The 18927-nt window shown below is 39.1% G+C and overlaps 1 protein-coding gene across 1 annotated transcript in view; it reads right to left on the bottom strand.

Annotated features, from left to right (window-relative positions):
* Positions 1-41: 41 nt before the first annotated feature.
* Positions 42-18927, bottom strand: part of sgpl1 (sphingosine-1-phosphate lyase 1) — a 34993-nt gene continuing 16107 nt past the window's right edge. The window contains exons 3-14 of the mRNA XM_061910810.1: positions 16315-16382; positions 15915-16062; positions 15762-15841; positions 9354-9482; positions 9201-9289; positions 8758-8866; positions 7661-7759; positions 7434-7580; positions 4662-4900; positions 4441-4587; positions 4242-4362; positions 42-1657 (exon numbers count right to left, since the gene is read on the bottom strand). Of these exons, the coding sequence (XP_061766794.1) occupies positions 1508-1657; positions 4242-4362; positions 4441-4587; positions 4662-4900; positions 7434-7580; positions 7661-7759; positions 8758-8866; positions 9201-9289; positions 9354-9482; positions 15762-15841; positions 15915-16062; positions 16315-16382 (1526 nt within the window). The 3' untranslated portion in view covers positions 42-1507. The remainder of the gene's footprint in view (positions 1658-4241; positions 4363-4440; positions 4588-4661; positions 4901-7433; positions 7581-7660; positions 7760-8757; positions 8867-9200; positions 9290-9353; positions 9483-15761; positions 15842-15914; positions 16063-16314; positions 16383-18927) is intronic.

The following is an 18927-nucleotide window of genomic DNA, read 5'->3' as shown; positions in this document are numbered from 1 at the left end:
ATCAAATAAATAAATGTTTGTACAGAAACATGAGCCAAAAATCAGAGTGTATGTTTTTTTATTAAAAACAGAACACTATAGATTTCAATATGAGTAAACTTCCAAACCATAGATGTCAAATTGTTAAATTGGACTTGTTGACAGTATAGAAACCATATTGGATCATGCACTAAGATGACCATTTAGACATTTCATAAAACTAATTGGAGCTCAATGACGTTTGCTACACGTCTGAATCCCTGAGGATGTTAGGATAAAATAAAAGTAGCACGACAACAAACCTCTGAAGGCACAGAGGTGAACACTCGTTATTGCTACAATAACAATATCAAACTACAAATCGCCATTAGTCTTCTAACCAGGCACACACTGCATAAACCCTGACTTGGAACATTTATACATTCTGGATTAAAGAATAATTACTCAACATACAGTATAAGTAAGGAAATCCAAAGACACAAAAACAAGATAAGTGGCCCTCGTCTGTATCCTATAAGGGGTGCTGCGCTGCGCCGCAAGGCAGAGGGGGAGAAATATTCTTATTTGTGGTCAGATCAGCTTCTCATTAGTCCTAATTGTTGTTAACCATTATTAGCAAATGACTTCATATTAATAAACAGGCATTGCACTAGGAGACAAATAATGCCATAACTACAATTGAGTTGTCCATTAATAACCTTGAAAATTGCAGATCGCAAACTTTTCTCCCCCCTACATGAAAAGATAACATAAATGCCCTTACATTGTTAAAGTTTAACAAGTCGACTTTCAGAGATAAAAGTTGCTATGTCGTGTTGCACAAGTAGAACGTGAGGTAGATTGAAAAAAGATAAATGATGGGTGGCTCCACACAGGAAGTCATTGATGTCAATCGCTTCAATGATTTTTAAATGATTTAGTCTAACGGTTGTTTTAATTGGGAAAAATAATTGATACAGCAGGTAAGCTTTGGCTAACACTAGCTTTTTTTTTTCAAAAGTGTTTTGTCTGACATGTGATTAAAAAAACAACCTCCCATGTTTGTACAAGTCCTAACTAGAAATGGACCCCAAAGGCAGATTAATTGAAAAGTAATTACAGTAAGTGCTAAAAGAAGGACCTAGAGTCCAGAATGAGAGTGGTTTGAACAAGAACATGACCATTGCAGTGCTTTTACAATGCTGGATTTCCAGAACCAGTCTTGAGCAGTTTGATCCGGTTCCAAGAGCACAGCAGCAAACTCTCGAGTGGTCTGTTGTTGTTGTTTTTCAGCTGAGTCATCAGAGATTGTGAAACAGAAATGTTCCGACTGTTAAAAACAAAATATAAGCTAAACTTGAAATGATTTTAACGACACACACATTAACAATATTATTTAAATCAAAGACCAGAACCAGTCTTTGCCTCTGTGATGATCCAAATGGAGGTCTTGTGCTTTAAAAAACCTTTGCAGGTGATTTCCACACGATGATGCAGGATAAGGCAACCACTGAGCTATGAAGTCGCAGGTGAGCGAGCTTCCCAGGCTCTACTTTTGGTGGGCTTTGCCGTTACCATTCATGTGGTTGGTGTTTGACTTGGACACCTCTGTGCTGTAGAGGCAGTCCAGGAAGCCTCTAGAGATCTCTGTTACCATGGATCTGTCTGGGATGGACTGGGCCATGCCATAGATCGCTCCCTGGAAGAATACAGTATAATGAGTCCCCTGATCATTTATTATATCAACAACTGGTCTTTTACAGTGTTGGTAGCTAAACACAGACAATTTATCCACAGAAACAATAATAAAATATTTTACTTGCACGATACTATAACTGCAGGTAGAAAGCTGTCAAATGCAGCTTTTTGGCTAGTCAGCATTCTGAGGTAGTTATCAAATGACTGCACAAGTGGGACACCAAAATAACTAAGCATCATGCTAATAATTAAATAAACCTATTTATTTAAACAAGCAATAAACATTTTTAAAGTGAAATCAAGTCTTGTCAACACCAAAGAGTAAATTAACGAATGGTGTGACATTTAATACACAGTACAGTATTTTGGTGCCTCAGTTTGTGTTTGCAATCTGTTCCAAAAGTTCAGACAAAGTCCAAAAGAAATTTCCCCATGAGAAATAACGCATTATCCATTCCAGACACCCAAAAACACATTTTAAAGAGATTACAGTTTTACATACAGAAAACAATGCCAAATACATATAAACAAAAATATTAGCATCACTTTTACCTTCATTGAAGACTTTTTTTGACGCCACCTCAGTACTTTGCAACAATTTATTTCTTGAAATCCAGAATGTTTGGTCCCATGGTGGGTTATTTTACAGTAATAGTCAATAAAAAAGGTATGGAGACAGATGTGGCAACTGTGTTAGTTAGCAAAGCCCTACAACAATTTCTGAACTCTAAGCCGCTATATTTTCCCTATGCTTTGCGTTTTAGAATGCTGTTGCTGATATATGGTTTTTGCCAGGTTCACAGGTTTTACAGGGCGCAAATAAATTAAATATACTCTTAAATCACGTAGGTGGGGACGGCGTGGCGAAGTTGGTAGAGTGGCTGTGCCAGCAATCTGAGGGTTACTGGTTCAATCCCCACCTTCTACCATCCTAGTCAAGTCCATTGTGTCCTTGGGCAAGACACTTCACCCTTGCTCCTGATGGATCCTGGTGAACGCCTTGCATGGCAGCTCCCGCCGTCAGTGTGTGTGTGTGAATGGGCGAATGTGGAAATACTGTCAAAGCGCTTTGGGCTCCTTAAAAAGGGGTAGAAAAGCGCTATACAAGTACAACCCATTTACCATTTACCAGCTTGCATCCCTTCTTACAGCGTCTTGTTTGATGTATAGTTCGTCCGTGGGGCGTAGCGCCAGCCGTGTAACTATCTTCTAAAACACTACGGTGCACTGTGTCCAGAAGGAGCAAATCCAGCTGTCGTCGACTAGATATTTACCTTCTTGTAAAGAGTGATGACAACCACAACATTGACATCTTTGTCGACACTGGAACTAATAGTTCAGAATAATCAATTTACTTTTAATGGACGTTTTACCTAAAATTTAGAAGAAAACAAGTTTGTAAAGATGGACTGTCCAACTCCTGAATGGGTCACGGCAGAGGACGCTTTTATTATTTGCTGCGCTATTCAGCCCTTACAGACACGGGAAAAGAGGGGTATGTAGTAGTAATTGAAAATAAACAAAACTGTTAAATAACTATTTTAATGACACGCTGGTGGTAATGTGTATGGTCATATGTTATTGATGTTCGGCAATTAAAGTTCAAAAGAGCGTTGTACTTTGTGACTTCTTCTGGATGCTACAACAACACTATAAGCTAAAAACGATCCGCACATCCCTATCCAATCCACATTATTACATATCACATTTCAAAAAACAGTAAAAAGTTTCACATAGTGCTGCAAAAAAATTGAGATATACGTAATAGGAGAGTCAATAATATAAAACATTGAACTATAAAATAATAAATACATAAAATGCATCAAAGAAAATAAAATAGACAAAAATCACACAACTCTTAAACTGGTTTAAAAGCCAAAGAGTAAAAATATGTTTTAAGAAGTGATTCAAAACTCATTAAAGAGGGAGCTGTTCGTATAGCAAAAGGGATATTGTTCCAAAGTTTTGGAGCCACAGCAGAAAATGCACGATCCATCCATCCATTTTCTACCGCTTATTCCCTTTTGGGATCGCGGGGGGCGCTGGCGTCTATCTCAGCTACAATCGGGCAGAAGGCGGGGTACACCCTGGACAAGTCGCCACCTCATCACCTCTGGATTTTATCCAACTAACATTTCATGTTTCAATGTGTACACCTGCGCCTAATAGACTTGTGCAGCCAATATGTATACACAAAACAAAATATGTGTGCTGCTTATATTTAGATGGGCTGTATAGTTTGGAATTTACGTTTGAAAGTCAACCACTGATGATGTCATATAGAGTGGCGACGGAGCTGGGAGCGAATGACTTGCGTGTAGACAGTTTAGAATAGGCAAACAAAGGCACAATATTGGAATAAAGACTAATACAATTTGACTGAGTCACCAATGCACAAATTCTTAGTTTTGGCACTCAATTCTACGGGAACTGCCAAGTTTATTAGACGTGATGATTTGTCAATAGAATAACCGACACAGTTTAAAAATACTAGGTCAAATTATTGGCGGACATTTTCATCAAAAACCAATATAAACCCCTATAATTGTTTTGATAAGCTGTAAGTGTAAGACGTTCTATCTCACCATTCCTGTGGTTTTCTCTTTAGGGTTCTTCATGATGATGGCCACCTGCTCTCTGACATCACTAATAAAGCGTTCCACAACACCGGGCTGGGTGTGTAGAAGTGTGCAACAAATGTGGATGCTGTGAAGAGATTGTGACATTGTCACACCGACACACTTGTGTTATTGTGCGACTATTGATCGGGGTGCTACTACTGACCTGGATGGGTACTGCAGTGTGTTCAGATTCCAGCCCTTTGACGTCAACGCATTAGACAGACGGAAAATATCGAAAACATCCGAGCCTATTGCCACCACTGAAACCTCTGGATCCCCAAACACAAACACACCTTCCATCTTTCTGACCCTGTCAAAAAAGAAACAGAAGTGTTAAATGTCGCATGTGGTTAAAGGATTAAGCAAAGATATGGCATAGCGTACTCTGTTTTGATTTTGCGTGCCACGCTGATGATCTTCCGAGTGGCGTCCACATAGCCGTTCTCTCCCATGTGCATCATGGTGGCCCAGCAGGCTGCGACGATTCCTCCGGGCCTGGAGCCAGCTATCGAGGGCGAGGCATAGATTCCCCCCTGCCAGTCTGGAGCCACAAAGTACTGATAGTGACGGTACTTTGTATCACTGTAAAGGATCACTGAGGAGCCTTTGGGGGCGTAGCCGTACTGCAGACACATACAAAGACAATCTGTATGAATTCAGAAATAACTAAATCGTTCATGGAAAAATTTAACATTACTCTTATTCTGAAGGGTTACACAGGAAATCCCATTAAGCGCCCACATACAGTACACAGAATAATTACAACTTGTACTTAGTATTTGAACATTTTATAAAGCAAAGGACCGCAAGTAATTAAGATGCCCATTCTAATAAATCCTGGTTTAAGCTGCCTCGAGGCACCCTCAAACTATTGCTGGGATGTTACTGATGTCACGTCCCGCCCAATTAATACGCCTGGAGTTCAAGCTGGCTTTTATTTTCAATGGGTTCTAGGTGTCATTTAGTCTTTGTCTGAGAAAAAATGGCCTGTACTTGTTAAGTGTACGAATTGTTCAAATCACGAAAAGGATAAACGTTTCTTCAGAGTTCCTTGAGAGGTAATTACAAGGGGAGGAAGAGTACAAGATTTTACGAAACAATGAGAAAAGATGGACAGCGTGGCGCGGTTGGGAGAGTGGCCTTGCGCAACCCGAGGGTCCCTGGTTCAATCCCCATCTAGTACCAACCTCATCACGTCCATTGTGTCCTGAGCAAGACACTTCACCCTTGCTCCTGATGGGTGCTGGTTAGCGCCTTGCATGGCAGCTCCCTCCATCAGTGTGTGAATGTGTGTGAATGGGTAAATGTGGAAGTAGTGTCAAAGCGCTTTGAGTACCTTGAAGGTAGAAAAGCGCTATACAAGTACAACCCATTTACCATTTAAAAGCAGCACACACTCCAGTCCAAGAATGCTTGAGTTTGAAGTGATCACTTTGTTGAAAGTTTGTTTTATATATATATACTGTTAACGTTTATTATTTCCAATGTAAGTATTGTCTTGATTTGATCTGCACTTCTTAAACACATTTTTGCAAGGAGTATTAGCGGCGAGTCTAAAAAAAAGCTTTTACCAAAGGGAACAATAATGAATAAAGCTGTCAGCACATACACAATTTTAAAATATTTTGTTATATTTTCATAAAGACGGAGTAAAAAAAAACGCTACTCGTAAATGGCGGATGCAACACCAACAAACATGGCCGTAGACATGAAGTTAAATTGTGAAATGCAACCTTATCCAAGCAAAAACAAGGCATATTTATCCGGGAGAGTCTTGATACCAATTTACTTGTCCGAGCCACAAAAAGAAGTTGTAGACCTCCATGCTTTTCCATGTTTCTATTTGTTTTTTCGTGTCGAATATGGTGTCTGGAGCACAATCGCTTGATATGTCTGGGAACGCCACGGACGTATATACCTTGATATCACTCGACAAATCTTTTTTTGATAAAAGCATAGGGTATTTCACAGTATTTTACTGTTTTTTGCAAGAAGATTTAAGCCTATTTTGTACTCGGATAGTTTGCGAGCTGCTTGCTGTACAACAGCAATCTTAGCTTCGCTGACCACCACTGGTTTTCACTTCCGGCAAGAAGTCACATGTCGGAATAGAAGCAATACGCTGGCTAATTCCTGCCCCTCCAAACCCTCCTGCTAGCTTGACAGTGATGTTCACCTCCAATTTGGGATCGACATTTACTGTACAACAAAAGTGTATTAACGACTATATGTTGGCTTCCCGATGGACTAGACTCCCACATTAACTATTAATTTAACAAGTCAATTATTATACCCACTTGACATCCATTGCAGCCGATCACCCCAGAAGGGGGGTCCTTACATCTGTGGTACCTTTTTCCCTAGCTGGGGTCTTTTGAGTTATTCCTTGCCCAGATATGAGTTTAGATCAGGGGATGTTGTTGTGAGTTTGTGAAGCCCCGTACACTTGTCATTGGGAGTATAAATACATTTTGATAGATTGATTGCAATTAGGAAATTATTTCAGATAAAAAAATCCTCCCAGTCTCTCTTTGATTGCCATTGTTTCGCTAACAAGCTAAATCATAGAAACACAACTGATGAACAAAAGAACTGATGGAATCAGAGTGACAGTCTAGCTTTTAACCTGATTGTCAGGTTAACGCTACAACTGAGCTTCTGTGTGCTGTGCTGTCACATTCATCTCCCTGTAAAGCACAGACAGAATGGCTGCGCCACGAGAATAGGTGCATTATACGTTCGTTCGTACACTGACAAAAGATTCGTACACCAAAGCATATTTTTATCCGGTCTCGGGTTAATAAATTGAAAAGTTTGCACAATGAGGGGTTCATCAATTAGGGTTACACTATATAAAACATTAAAAAAAAAATCTGGGGATGTGAATGCTGTAACAAAAATATGTGGGGATCTATGTACCAATATAATTTGTTTCTAAAACAAAAATCTGCCAATTTGCAGGGTCGCGTGTGCTTAATCTCCATGAGATTTCCTGCAAATATATCCAAATAGACATGCAAAAAACTGCAGACAGGAGGTTCCCTCTCACAACTAAACTTACTGCATAGTGAGGAAAACGCAACATCTTTTGGCAGAACCAAAAGTAAATTAGGCTTGAAGGAGCGTGAAAGAAAAAAGGTGCAACCTCTCCCTAACCTTGTGTGTGTCTGCAGATATGCTGGTGACACCTTTTACCCTGAAGTCGAAAGGTGCAAGGGTGTAGCCAGCATTTGCCATGAAGACGATCAAAAAACCACCCAGACAAGCATCCACATGCATTGGGAGGTTGTAGCGTACAGCAAGCTGCAAAACACAGTGGGAGAGAGTAAGACAGGAAGTTCCATACTTCCAAGAGAAAAATATTGGTGAAATGTATTCCCGACCTTTGCTACTTCATCAATGGGGTCCATGATCCCGTGTGGAAACTGGGGGGCAGAGCACACAAGCATGGCTGTGTTCTTGTTGATGGCTCTCTTCATAGCCTTGTAGATGAGAAACAGGAGAAAAGCAAAAATTATAACTCACGTCATCTATATTGATTACCAGTATATAATTTTTTGAAGACATAGCAGTTAGGAGAAAAAAATTTAATGTGAGAGGGTAGTATATTGTTGTAATCAATATGAGGATGTATCCTGTAACTATTATACTGTATCCCGAATAACGTGGTTATTATGGATTTTCTATTTATTCAAATTAGGGCTGTCAAAAGTAATGAGGTAGCTAATGTAATTAATCACAAAACATAGCGTATATACATCGATCACGATGTAAAGCGCTTTGAGTCACTAGAGAAAAGCACTACATAAATGTAATTCACTTCACAGATTAATCACAATTTATTTTGACCACATATTTCCTTTGTATATCATTATTTATGGTTATCTGAAGACAGAGCATGTTGTTATACGATTAGTGATCATACATACATACGTATACAGTACAGGCCAAAAGTTTGGACACACCTTTTCATTCAATGCGTTTTCAATGTAGATTGTCACTGAAGGCATCAAAACTACGAATGAACACATGTCGAGTTATGTACTTAACAAAAAGAGGTGAAATAACTGAAAATATGTTGTATATTCTCGTTTCTTCAAAATAGCCACCCAGTGCACACTCTTGGCATTCTCTCGATGAGCTTCAAGCACACCTGTGAAGTGAAAACCATTTCAGGTGACTACCTCTTGAAGCTCATTGAGAGATTGCAAGAGTGAGTAAAGCAGTAATCAGAGCAAAGGGTGACTATTTTGAAGAAACTAAAATATAAAACATGTTTTCAGTTATTTCACCTTTTTGGTTAAGTACATAACTCCACGTGTGTTCATTCATAGTTTTGATGCCTTCAGTAAAAAAAATGTACAATGTAAATAGTCATGAAAATAAAACAAATGCAATGAATGAAAAGGTGTGGAGAGAGTGAGAGAGAGAGAGACAGAGACAGAGAGAGAGAGTGTGTCAAACAAAGGATATTTCCCACCTTGACATCTACTTGCATTGTTTTCATATTGAGTGGAATGTGAACCAGCTTCATCCCAAAGTAATGTGCCGCTTTGTCGAAGGCTGCATGGACACTAATTGGTGCAAGACTTCAGACATGAAAACAAAAGACAACATTAGCTAGGAAAAAAGGTGGGAAGTACGAAAGACAAAATCAAATTGAGAAATGTTTATGTTATTTTCATCTTTGGATTTAGTTTTTCAGTCAAAACTGGATGACATTCGCTACTGCTAGAGAAAAACTATAATTTACCTTGCCAATGTACTGCATTAAGTAGGAAAGATGCATTCGTGAACACAACATTTTTGACGGCGTTATGAAATGCCGTCAAAGTAGCATCTAACTACATGTCCACATTGCTACTTTACAAAGGAGAAGATGAATTACACCAAATAAAACACTGAAAAATTCAACTCATTTACATTTCTGGGTATTTGACACCTCGTTCATACGCCATGTCTCTGTACGCCTTGCATGCCATTAGTATGCTCTCCGTACCTCCTGAAGTCACCTAAGCAAAAGAACAAGAGTTAAAACAAAGTCCAGTATTTTGCATGAGAAATGGACTGGCTTACTGTTCCACATGAGTTGGGTCCACCATTGAAAAGTGTACAAGCCATTCTGACGACCTCGGCCTCCATCTTCCTTACACCGGGAAATATGTCTGGGTGAAGTGGGTTGCTCCAAGCAAAATCCCCATACACCTTGGAGCAAAAACAAAAAAAAGGACATGTATACATTCAAACAAAATTAGTAATACAAACCCTGTTTCCATATGAGTTGGGAAATTGTGTTAAATGTAAATATAAACAGTATACCATGATTTGCAAATCCTTTTAAACTCAAATTCAATTGAATGCACTATAAAGACAACATATTTGATGTTCAAACTCAAAAACTTTATTTTTTTTCACAAATAATAATTAACTTAAAATTTCATGGCTGCAACACGTGCCAAAGTAATTGGGAAAGGGCATGTTAACCACTGTGTTACATCACCTTTTCTTTTAACAACACTCAATAAACATTTGGGAACTGAGGAAACTAATTTTTGAAGCTTTGAAAGTGGAATTCTTTCCCATTCTTCTTTTAAGCAAATCTTCAGTCGTTTAACAGTCCGGGGTCTCCGCTGTCGTATTTTATGCTTTATAATGCACTACACATTGTCGATGGGAGACAGGTATGGACGGCAGCCAGGCCAGGAAAGTACCCGCACTTTTTTTTTTACGAAGCCACGCTTTTGTAACACTGAATGTGGTTTGGCATTGTCTTGCTGAAATAAGCAGGGGCGTCCATGAAAAAGACGGCGCTTAGATAACAGCGTTTGTTGTTCCAAAACCTGAATGTACCTTTCAGCATTAATGGTGCTTTCACAGATATGTAAGTTACCCATGCCTTGGGCCCTAATGCACCCCCATACCATCACAGATGCTGGCTTTCGAACTTTGCGTCGATAACAGTCTGGATGGTTCGCTTCCCCTTTGGTCCGGATGACATGATGTTGAATATTTCCAAAAACAATTTGAAATGTGGACTCGTCGGACCACAGAACACTTTTCCACTTTGCATCAGTCCATCGTAGAGGATCTCGGGCCCAGAGAAGCCGGCTGCGTTTCTGGATGTTGTTGATAAATGGCTTTCGCTTTGCATAGTAGAGCTTTAACTTACACTTACAGATGTAGCGACAAACTGTATTTAGCGACAGTGGTTTTCTGAAGTGTTCCTGAGCCCATGAGGTGATATCCTTTAGAGATTGATGTTGGTTTTTGATACAGTGTCGTCTGAGGGATTGAAGGTCACGGTCATTTAATGGTGGTTTCTGGCCATGCCGCTTATGTGGAGTGATTTCTCTAGATTCTCTGAACCTTTTGATGATATTATGGACCGTAGATGTTGAAGCCCTAAATTTATTGCAATTGCACTTTCAGTGGCCTAGTGGTTAGAGTGTCTGCCCTCAGATCGGTAGGTTGTGAGTTCAAACCCCGGCCGAGTCATACCAAAGACTATAAAAAATGGGACCCATTGCCTCCCTGCTTGGCACTCAGCATCAAAAGTTGGAATTGGGGGTTAAATCACCCTAAATGATTCCCAGGCGCGGCACCGCTGCTGCGCACTGCTCCCCTCACCTCCCTGGGGGTGATCAAGTGGATGGGTCAAATGCAGAGGACAAATTTCACCACACCTAGTGTGTGTGTGACAATCATTGGTACTTTAACTTAACTTAGGAAATGTTGTTCTTAAACTGTTTGACTATTTGCTCACGCAGTTGTGGAAAAAGGTATGTACCTCGCTCCATCCTTTCTTGTGAAAGACTGAGCATTTTTTAGGAAGCTGTTTTTATACCCAATCATGGCACCCACCTGTTCCCAATTAGCCTGCACACCTCTGGGATGTTCCAAATAAATGATTGATGAGTATTCCTCAGCTTTATCAGTATTTATTGCCACCTTTCCCAACTGCTTTGTCAAGTGTTGCTGGCATCAAATTCTAAAGTTAATGATTATTTGCACACAAAAAAATGTTTATCAGTCTGAACATCAAATATGTTGTCTTTGTAGCATATTCATCTGAATATGGGTTGAAAATGATTTGAAAATTATTGTATTCCGTTTATATTTACATCACAATTTCCCAACTCATATGGAAACGGGGTTGGTAAATAATATTAATGTATGCTTCTTAAATAAACTTTGAAAGCAAATAAAAATACAGCTTTACCACTTTAGTCATAATTTTTGGGCTTAAGAAACTTCTCTATGAACTTAAGGTTGTGACTTCTTCCATTTGCTTTTGTCATTACTGCCACATGTGGTTAACAAGTGTATTACAACGGAGTACCCATAAGAACCACAGCTGAGAAACAGATGTTTTTTGGCGGTCCTCTTTGCGGCGCGTGCGGCCCAAACAATGGGTCCCTGCCCTACATTAACACTGCTCTAAAAGTTGATATTCTCAACAGGGGGGATTGATCTCAAAAGTGGGTCACAGTTATTTAAAGATTACATTAAAATACTATCATGGCACTCACTGGGTTAAATCTGAAAATTTGGGACGATTTGTGCTATGTCATGTGTCTCATCTGTGCTTGTATAACAGTAAGGAACCTTGAGTCCTTGAACATGAGATGTCAGCATAGTGTGCAACACCACAGTTCAGATAGCTGCAAACGAATATGGCCAACACACACATGTTTTGCTTTCTCTTTGGCCTTTCTCTTTTTTTAAAATAGAGACCAGCCTCAACAAAGGGGGGTTAAAACAACATAAGAAAATTAATTAAGAACAAATCCTGAATGGACATCGTAGACTGTGATGAGGTGGCGACTTGTCCAGGGTGTACACCGCCTTCCGCCTGATTGTAGCTGAGATAGGCTCCAGCATCCCCCACGACCCCAAAGGGAGTAAGCGGTAGAAAATGGGTGGATGGATGGATGGTCATCGAAGGTGGTCAGTAGTGCTACGCGGTATTATGATGCATAATCGTAGTGTGACATAATAATGCGTATCGTACGATGTAATTCTCTATTGTTTAACGTCTGGGTGGCAGCTAATATAACGGCAGAAATGTTGCTGCTTCACGTCATCCGAAAAAAACTATGGCGCTGATGAATCCATGCGCGCGAGAGCCGGCAGGAGCATGTACATCAACAATGTAGTAGAGACGAATGAAAATCACAATGGAAGCTAAACAATCCAAACCTGAGGAGGAATTGGTTGCAAAATGCAGGAGCTTCATCAATCAAACAACTATAAACAGCAAAACATGCTGTCAACAAGTTGTTGCTAGCATCTGGGACACTGCTATTCTTTTCGGCCACTTGGAGACACGACATGCAGAACAGTGGAGAGACAGTGTTAAAACGTGACAAAGTACTAACTTTACCTCCAAACCACAATGTCATGAAAATAAAATAAAAAACACTAAACAAGCCTAAAGAGTCATTGTCAAACTGCAGGGTCTATGACAAGCAGTACCACAGACACGGAGAAACTACTGATGCAATCTCTAAATTCATATTGGTAGTAGGGCTGGGCGATATGGGCTTTTATTATCTCAATATTTTTAAGCCATTTTGCGATATTTTGCCTTAGCCTTAAATGAACACTTGATGCATATACTCACACCAGTATGATGACTCTATGTGTCTACATCAAAACATTCCTATTCATACTGCACACTCATTTTAAACTGTCATGCGGAGAGGGAAATCACAACTAAGTCAATTGACCAAAACTGTATTTATTAAACGGTTATTAAGCAGTGGCACAAACATTTATGTCAATTCAAAACAGAAAGAGCAAGGTTGTCAGAGACATTTTCCAAAAAGCTATTACTGCACTTTTTTTGCATGGTCACTAAAATGACATATCAAAAAAAACTACTGTAATTAAAGTGCACTTTTTGTACAGAACACCACTACAATAATTTAAAACAAATAAAGTGAACTTTTTGCATGATGTCAAGATATTTTAATAACTCCATTCCCATTCCATTTTCTACCGCTTATTCCCTTTGGGGTCGCGGGGGGCGCTGGTGCCTATCTCAAACTGTCAAATAAAAATGAGCTGCATAATAGGAAATCAAATAGTGTATGTCCTTTGCTATGTGGTAGGTTCCTGCAGACATTATCTCCTTCTGTTGTTGACAATTTTTTTCATACAGTGTTGATCTGGAAATGGTTGCCTCGGCATTTTGTTGGTGTGGCACCGAACAGAGATGTTGACATGCAGAGTTTCAAACAGTAATGTTACTTTTTTTAGCAACGCTTTTGACCCACACTTAACAAATTACAGTTGCTGTTCGACATATTCCCGCTTGAAGCCAAACCACCGCCAGACGATGGACCCTGGGCTGTTTTTCTTGGGTATTAATTCTTCCTTCATTTGTTACCAGATTCGCACCTTCTTTCTCTCGTATTAACACTCGCACCACAGCTAACATTATCCATGCCGCTACCTCGTTGCTCCGCAAGGGCGTATACGTATGTGACATATGTAAGACAGTGCGCTTGTTTTATGTCTCTGTGAGGAGTGACAACAAAGAATGAGAAAAGCCTGTAGTGTTACGCCCGCAGCTAAAAGCAACTGTGTGAGAACGTATACTTGAATATCACAATATAGTAATTTTGTATACCGCACAGAGACAAACCCGCGATATAGCGAGTATATCGATATATCACCCAGCCCTAATGGTAAACATGACCCCAGTACGTCGAAAAAAAGGGCTGTTAATAAAATACTTTGTATTCTTTTTTTTTTTTTACATATAAAGTATATCTATCAATCAATCATTAATCTATATAGCCCTAAATCACTAGTGTCTCAAAGGGCTGCACAAACCACAAGATATCCTCGGTAGAGCCCACATAAGGGCAAGGAAAACTCACCCCAGTGGGACGTCGGTGACAGTGACAATGATGACTATGACAAACCTCGGAGAGGACCGCATATGTGTGTCTAACATGATACTGTGAAAGTTCAATCTATAGTGGATCCAACGCAACCATGAGAGTCCAGTCCAAAGTGGATCCAACACAGTAGCGAGAGTCCCGTCCATAGTGGAGCCAACAGGAAGCCATCCCCAAGTATGTTTTCATGAGTAAAATGGAAAATAGATTAGAAAAATATTTGCATTAATATGTAGTTTTAAGAAAAAATACTATATTGTAATGTATACCATTATCAGGATATAAAATGACCTGTATCAGGATATGTAGTAAAAATCTAATTTTTGTTCATATCGTACTACACGAATAGGTGGTGTTTTCAGAGTTAAGCGAAAGGGTAACTGCACTTTTTTGTGGAACTTTTTGTCTTATTTTTTTTAGGATTTTAAAGCTAAAAAATACGCAAAACCCTCTAAAACAACTTTGAAACCCTTCATCAATGTTTTATATACACACTGCAAGTATATATATATATATATTCATATACATATATATATATATATATATATATATATATATATATATATATATATAATGTAGTAACAGACATGTTCATAAGATTATGTAAGATGTTATACATTAACCGTATTTTGATCATTTTAATCAACGCTGGGACTGATTTCTTCAGCGCATTGAGTTCTGTTTCCATTGCATCACACATCCGACTTTTGGCAACAAATCTGTATTCCTACTTCAGGAAACAAATGCGTATGTGTGTTCTAATCATGGCAGAATGCATAATAGACAATGAAGATGACTATTTTTGGACAAAGGAAGATTCACAACAGTGAATATATTTTTAAAGCTGAATATACAGAGGATGAACTACTGGCTATAGAAGCGAGCATGAAAGAAGGGTGAGACGCTGAAACAGACGGAAGCCGAGAGAGTGAGGTGGAAGTGACTTTGACGCTATAAATGTGGAACTTGGAGCCATGCCATTTGTGCTTACCCAAATAAACCAGAAAAAAACATCCCTGGCCAGCTGGACCAAACGCACAACTGTCCATCAAGTGAATCACACTTTAATATTGATCATGATACACGCAGCACGTCATGCGTGTTATTACAACTATAGTACATAAAATGTCTGATTTCTCATTACCTGTGGCCTAGTGGTTAGAGTGTCCGCCCTGAGATCGGTAGGTTGTGAGTTCAAACCCCGGCCGAGTCATACCAAAGACTATAAAAAAATTGGACCCATTGCTTCCCTGCTTGGCACTCAGCATCAAGTGTTGGAATTGGGGGTTAAATCACCATAAATGATTCCCGGGCGTGGCACCGCTGCTGCCAACTGCTCCCCTCACCTCCCAGGGGATGATCAAGGAGATGGCTCAAATGCAGAGGACAAATTTCACCACACCGAGTGTGTGTGTGACAATCATTGGTACTTTAACTTTAACTTAAAATGAATAAACAAATATTATTTAAAAAAAACTGGTTCGACATGTCTGTTGCCCTTGATGGAGATGATGTGGCAGTTACACCTCACACCCAAGAGGCCATAAGATGTGCCATAAGTGAATGTGATGCATACCTTCACCAGGAGTTTTGTTAAGTTTTCATCACCCCAGTAAACTGCACCCGAAACACACCCTTTCTCCCACTGGACCTCGTCTGCAACAACACATCATCTCTTCAGGAATGCAGTCTATAAACACAATAGATCGCTCATTTACTAAACACTTACTCAGAGTTTGGTACTCGCAGATTTTATCCAACACTTGGCTCTGCGTGAGGCCCTTCGAAGGCAACTTTTTCGTGTAGTACATCCCATTCTTTAGAGTGCACAAGCTTGCAGACATGTCGTCTAAAGCTTTGTTCAGCTGGCTCTGAATCTGTGGTGAGAGCACAGGGTTGTTTTTACGGACATCACATTTTACGGTCACATTTCATTGAAAAGACCAACTGTGTTATCACGTTCACTGCAACAAATTGCTGTAAGATGGCAATGACAAGACGTTTCTGAATGTTATCTCCACTGCACTGTCAATAACTGTGCCAAAGGTCCCCCCCCCGCCTCCTTCTGCACTCATCATCAGCCATGACTCACAAGCGGCTTAGACAACACAGTCAGTCAGTGCTCTTACCGCGCCGCCGACAAAGGGTATTTTTCTGATGAGTCGAAAGCACTGCTTCTTCATTCTGGATAGGAGACCTAACCAAAAAGAACCAGAAAATCGCTTAGTTGAAAAATTGACAACTACCCACCCCACCACCCACTCCCTCCTGTCCTCCACATAATAATGACTCATTTCTGACAGTTGCTGTAATGCATAATCACATGTCAGGGGAAACAAGTAGTTAACCAGTACAACATCTTCATCTGAGCAGCTCTCACTCAAAAGAATAATGGGCGGAGTTGGCCTTTTTAATAAGGAATTTATAGGCAGTTGATTGACAGCAAATGCTAAAAAATATTTGTTCAGAGAAAAAAAGTTGACCGTTCAAAGAACTCTTGTGCTTGTGGCTTTGACGGCATACATAATACAAGTGGGAATCTTTGGGCACCTTACGATTCGATTACGATTCAGGAGGTACGATATGCATATGATACATCTTTATTATTCTATTGTATAATTTTACATGTTTTGAAAATGAGTGGATGTAATTGTCATGTAATTAGTTAATGATATGTATATAAGGCTCCTTTGTGCTGCTGAAATATGCAGTATTGCGTCATTCCTGGTTTTTGAATAAGAGTGCTCACATGATATATGTCACATATACATACAAATACTGTATATACTTTATGTACACACACACACACACACACACCAGTGTTTCCCCCACAAAACAAAAGTCCTAGTTATCTGAGATACTAAATATGTCATTATTATGACTTAGTAAGTCAATACTTTGACTTACTAATTTATTAAGTCAAAATAATGACAAAATAATGACTTACTAAGTCAAATTAATGACTTACTGTAAGTAAGCAATTGCAATAAGCGTTTGAAAAAAGGAGTTAAAAGTGGGGCCACATGCTAACATATGTTCAACTCGTCATGCTTTATTTATTACAGCATTTGGGAATCCTGTAATTGATTTTTATTATGTAAATGTTATATTTTTAAGAACATGTGATAGCAGGGACCCTGTCATTCAAAACTAGGCTGCTACATTTCTAATGATTAATGTAACTATAGCTTAAAAAAATAATACAATAGCAATAGTAGAGACTATTCATCCCTGAACACCATGGAGTTCATGTAGGCTTTATGATGCAGTTACATTATTATATCAACTATCAGAGACAGCTTCAGGAAACTCTTCATTTAACATAATGTATTTTTTTGCTTCTTCAACACAGCTCAATCAACACAGAAAAAGGTAAAGTGAAATAAATTAGTTGTTAACTGTAGGTCAATAATGCTTGTCTTTCTCTCATTCAGACAGGGCTTTGCTGTCTGTAACACACACACGCACGCACACCGCAGAATGAGCTAACGTTAGGCTAAAAGCTAATTAGCCTTCACCTCAAGGACTGCGAGCGAGCTGAGCTGAGCTGCCGCTTATGTTTCTAGAACGTCAACGGGCTCATAGTGATGTTACTAGTAGTTGACTGGGAGGTGTTTATTATGATTTGGGGAGAGTCCGTCGCCTTATGCTCACCTGCTGAACACCTATGTGCCTACCACAGTCTGCATGAGCACTGACTCCATGCGCTCTGAATATGCACTGCTGAATGGCTGTTACATGCGCTATATATACAGTATATATATATATATATATATATATATATATACACAGTATACATATACATATATATATATATACAGTATACATATACATATATATATATATATATATATATATATATATATATATATATATATATATATGTATTCTACCGCTTGTCTCATATATATATATATATATATATATATATATATATATATATATATATTTGTGGGTTCTTCCGAGGATGTTGTAGTCGTAATGATTTGTGCAGTCCTTTGAGACATTTGTGATTTGGGGCTATATAAATAAACATTGATTGATTGATTGATTGATATACAGTGGGGCAAAAAAGTATTTAGTCAGCCACCGATTGTGCAAGTTCTCCCACTTAAAATGATGACAGAGGTCTGTAATTTTCATCATAGGTACACTTCAACGGTGAGAGACAGAAAGTGGAAAAAAAAAAAAATCCAGGAATTCACATTGTAGGAATTTTAAAGAATTTTTTTGTAGATTATGCAACTCAGTATTCGTCTTTCTCAAAACACGACGACTTGAGTTTATACCAAAAAGTTATATTTTGGTTTCATCTGACCACATGACATTCTCCCAATCCTCTGCTGTATCATCCATGTATCCATTTTGGTATAAACTCAACTCGTCGTGTTTGGAGGAAGAAGAATACTGAGTTGCATCCCAAGAACACCATACCTACTGTGAAGCAAGGGGGTGGAAACATCATGCTTTGGGGCTGTTTTTCTGGTAAGGGGACAGGACGATTGATCCGTGTTAAGGAAAAGATGAATGGGGCCCTGTATCGTGAGATTTTGAGCCAAAACCTCCTTCCATCAGTGAGAGCTTTGAATGGTTGACCAAATACTTATTTTCCACCATAATTTACAAATAATTTCTTTAAAATTCCTACAATGTGAATCCCTGGATTTTTTTTTTTCACATTCTGTCTCACAGTTAAAGTGTACCTATGATGAAAATTACAGACCGCTGTCATCATTTTAAGT

This window comes from Nerophis ophidion, linkage group LG09 (assembly GCF_033978795.1).
Source record: "Nerophis ophidion isolate RoL-2023_Sa linkage group LG09, RoL_Noph_v1.0, whole genome shotgun sequence".
Lineage (NCBI taxonomy): Eukaryota > Metazoa > Chordata > Actinopteri > Syngnathiformes > Syngnathidae > Nerophis > Nerophis ophidion.
Note: the sequence above shows the minus strand (reverse complement) of the source record. Positions and strands in the feature narration are given on the sequence as shown.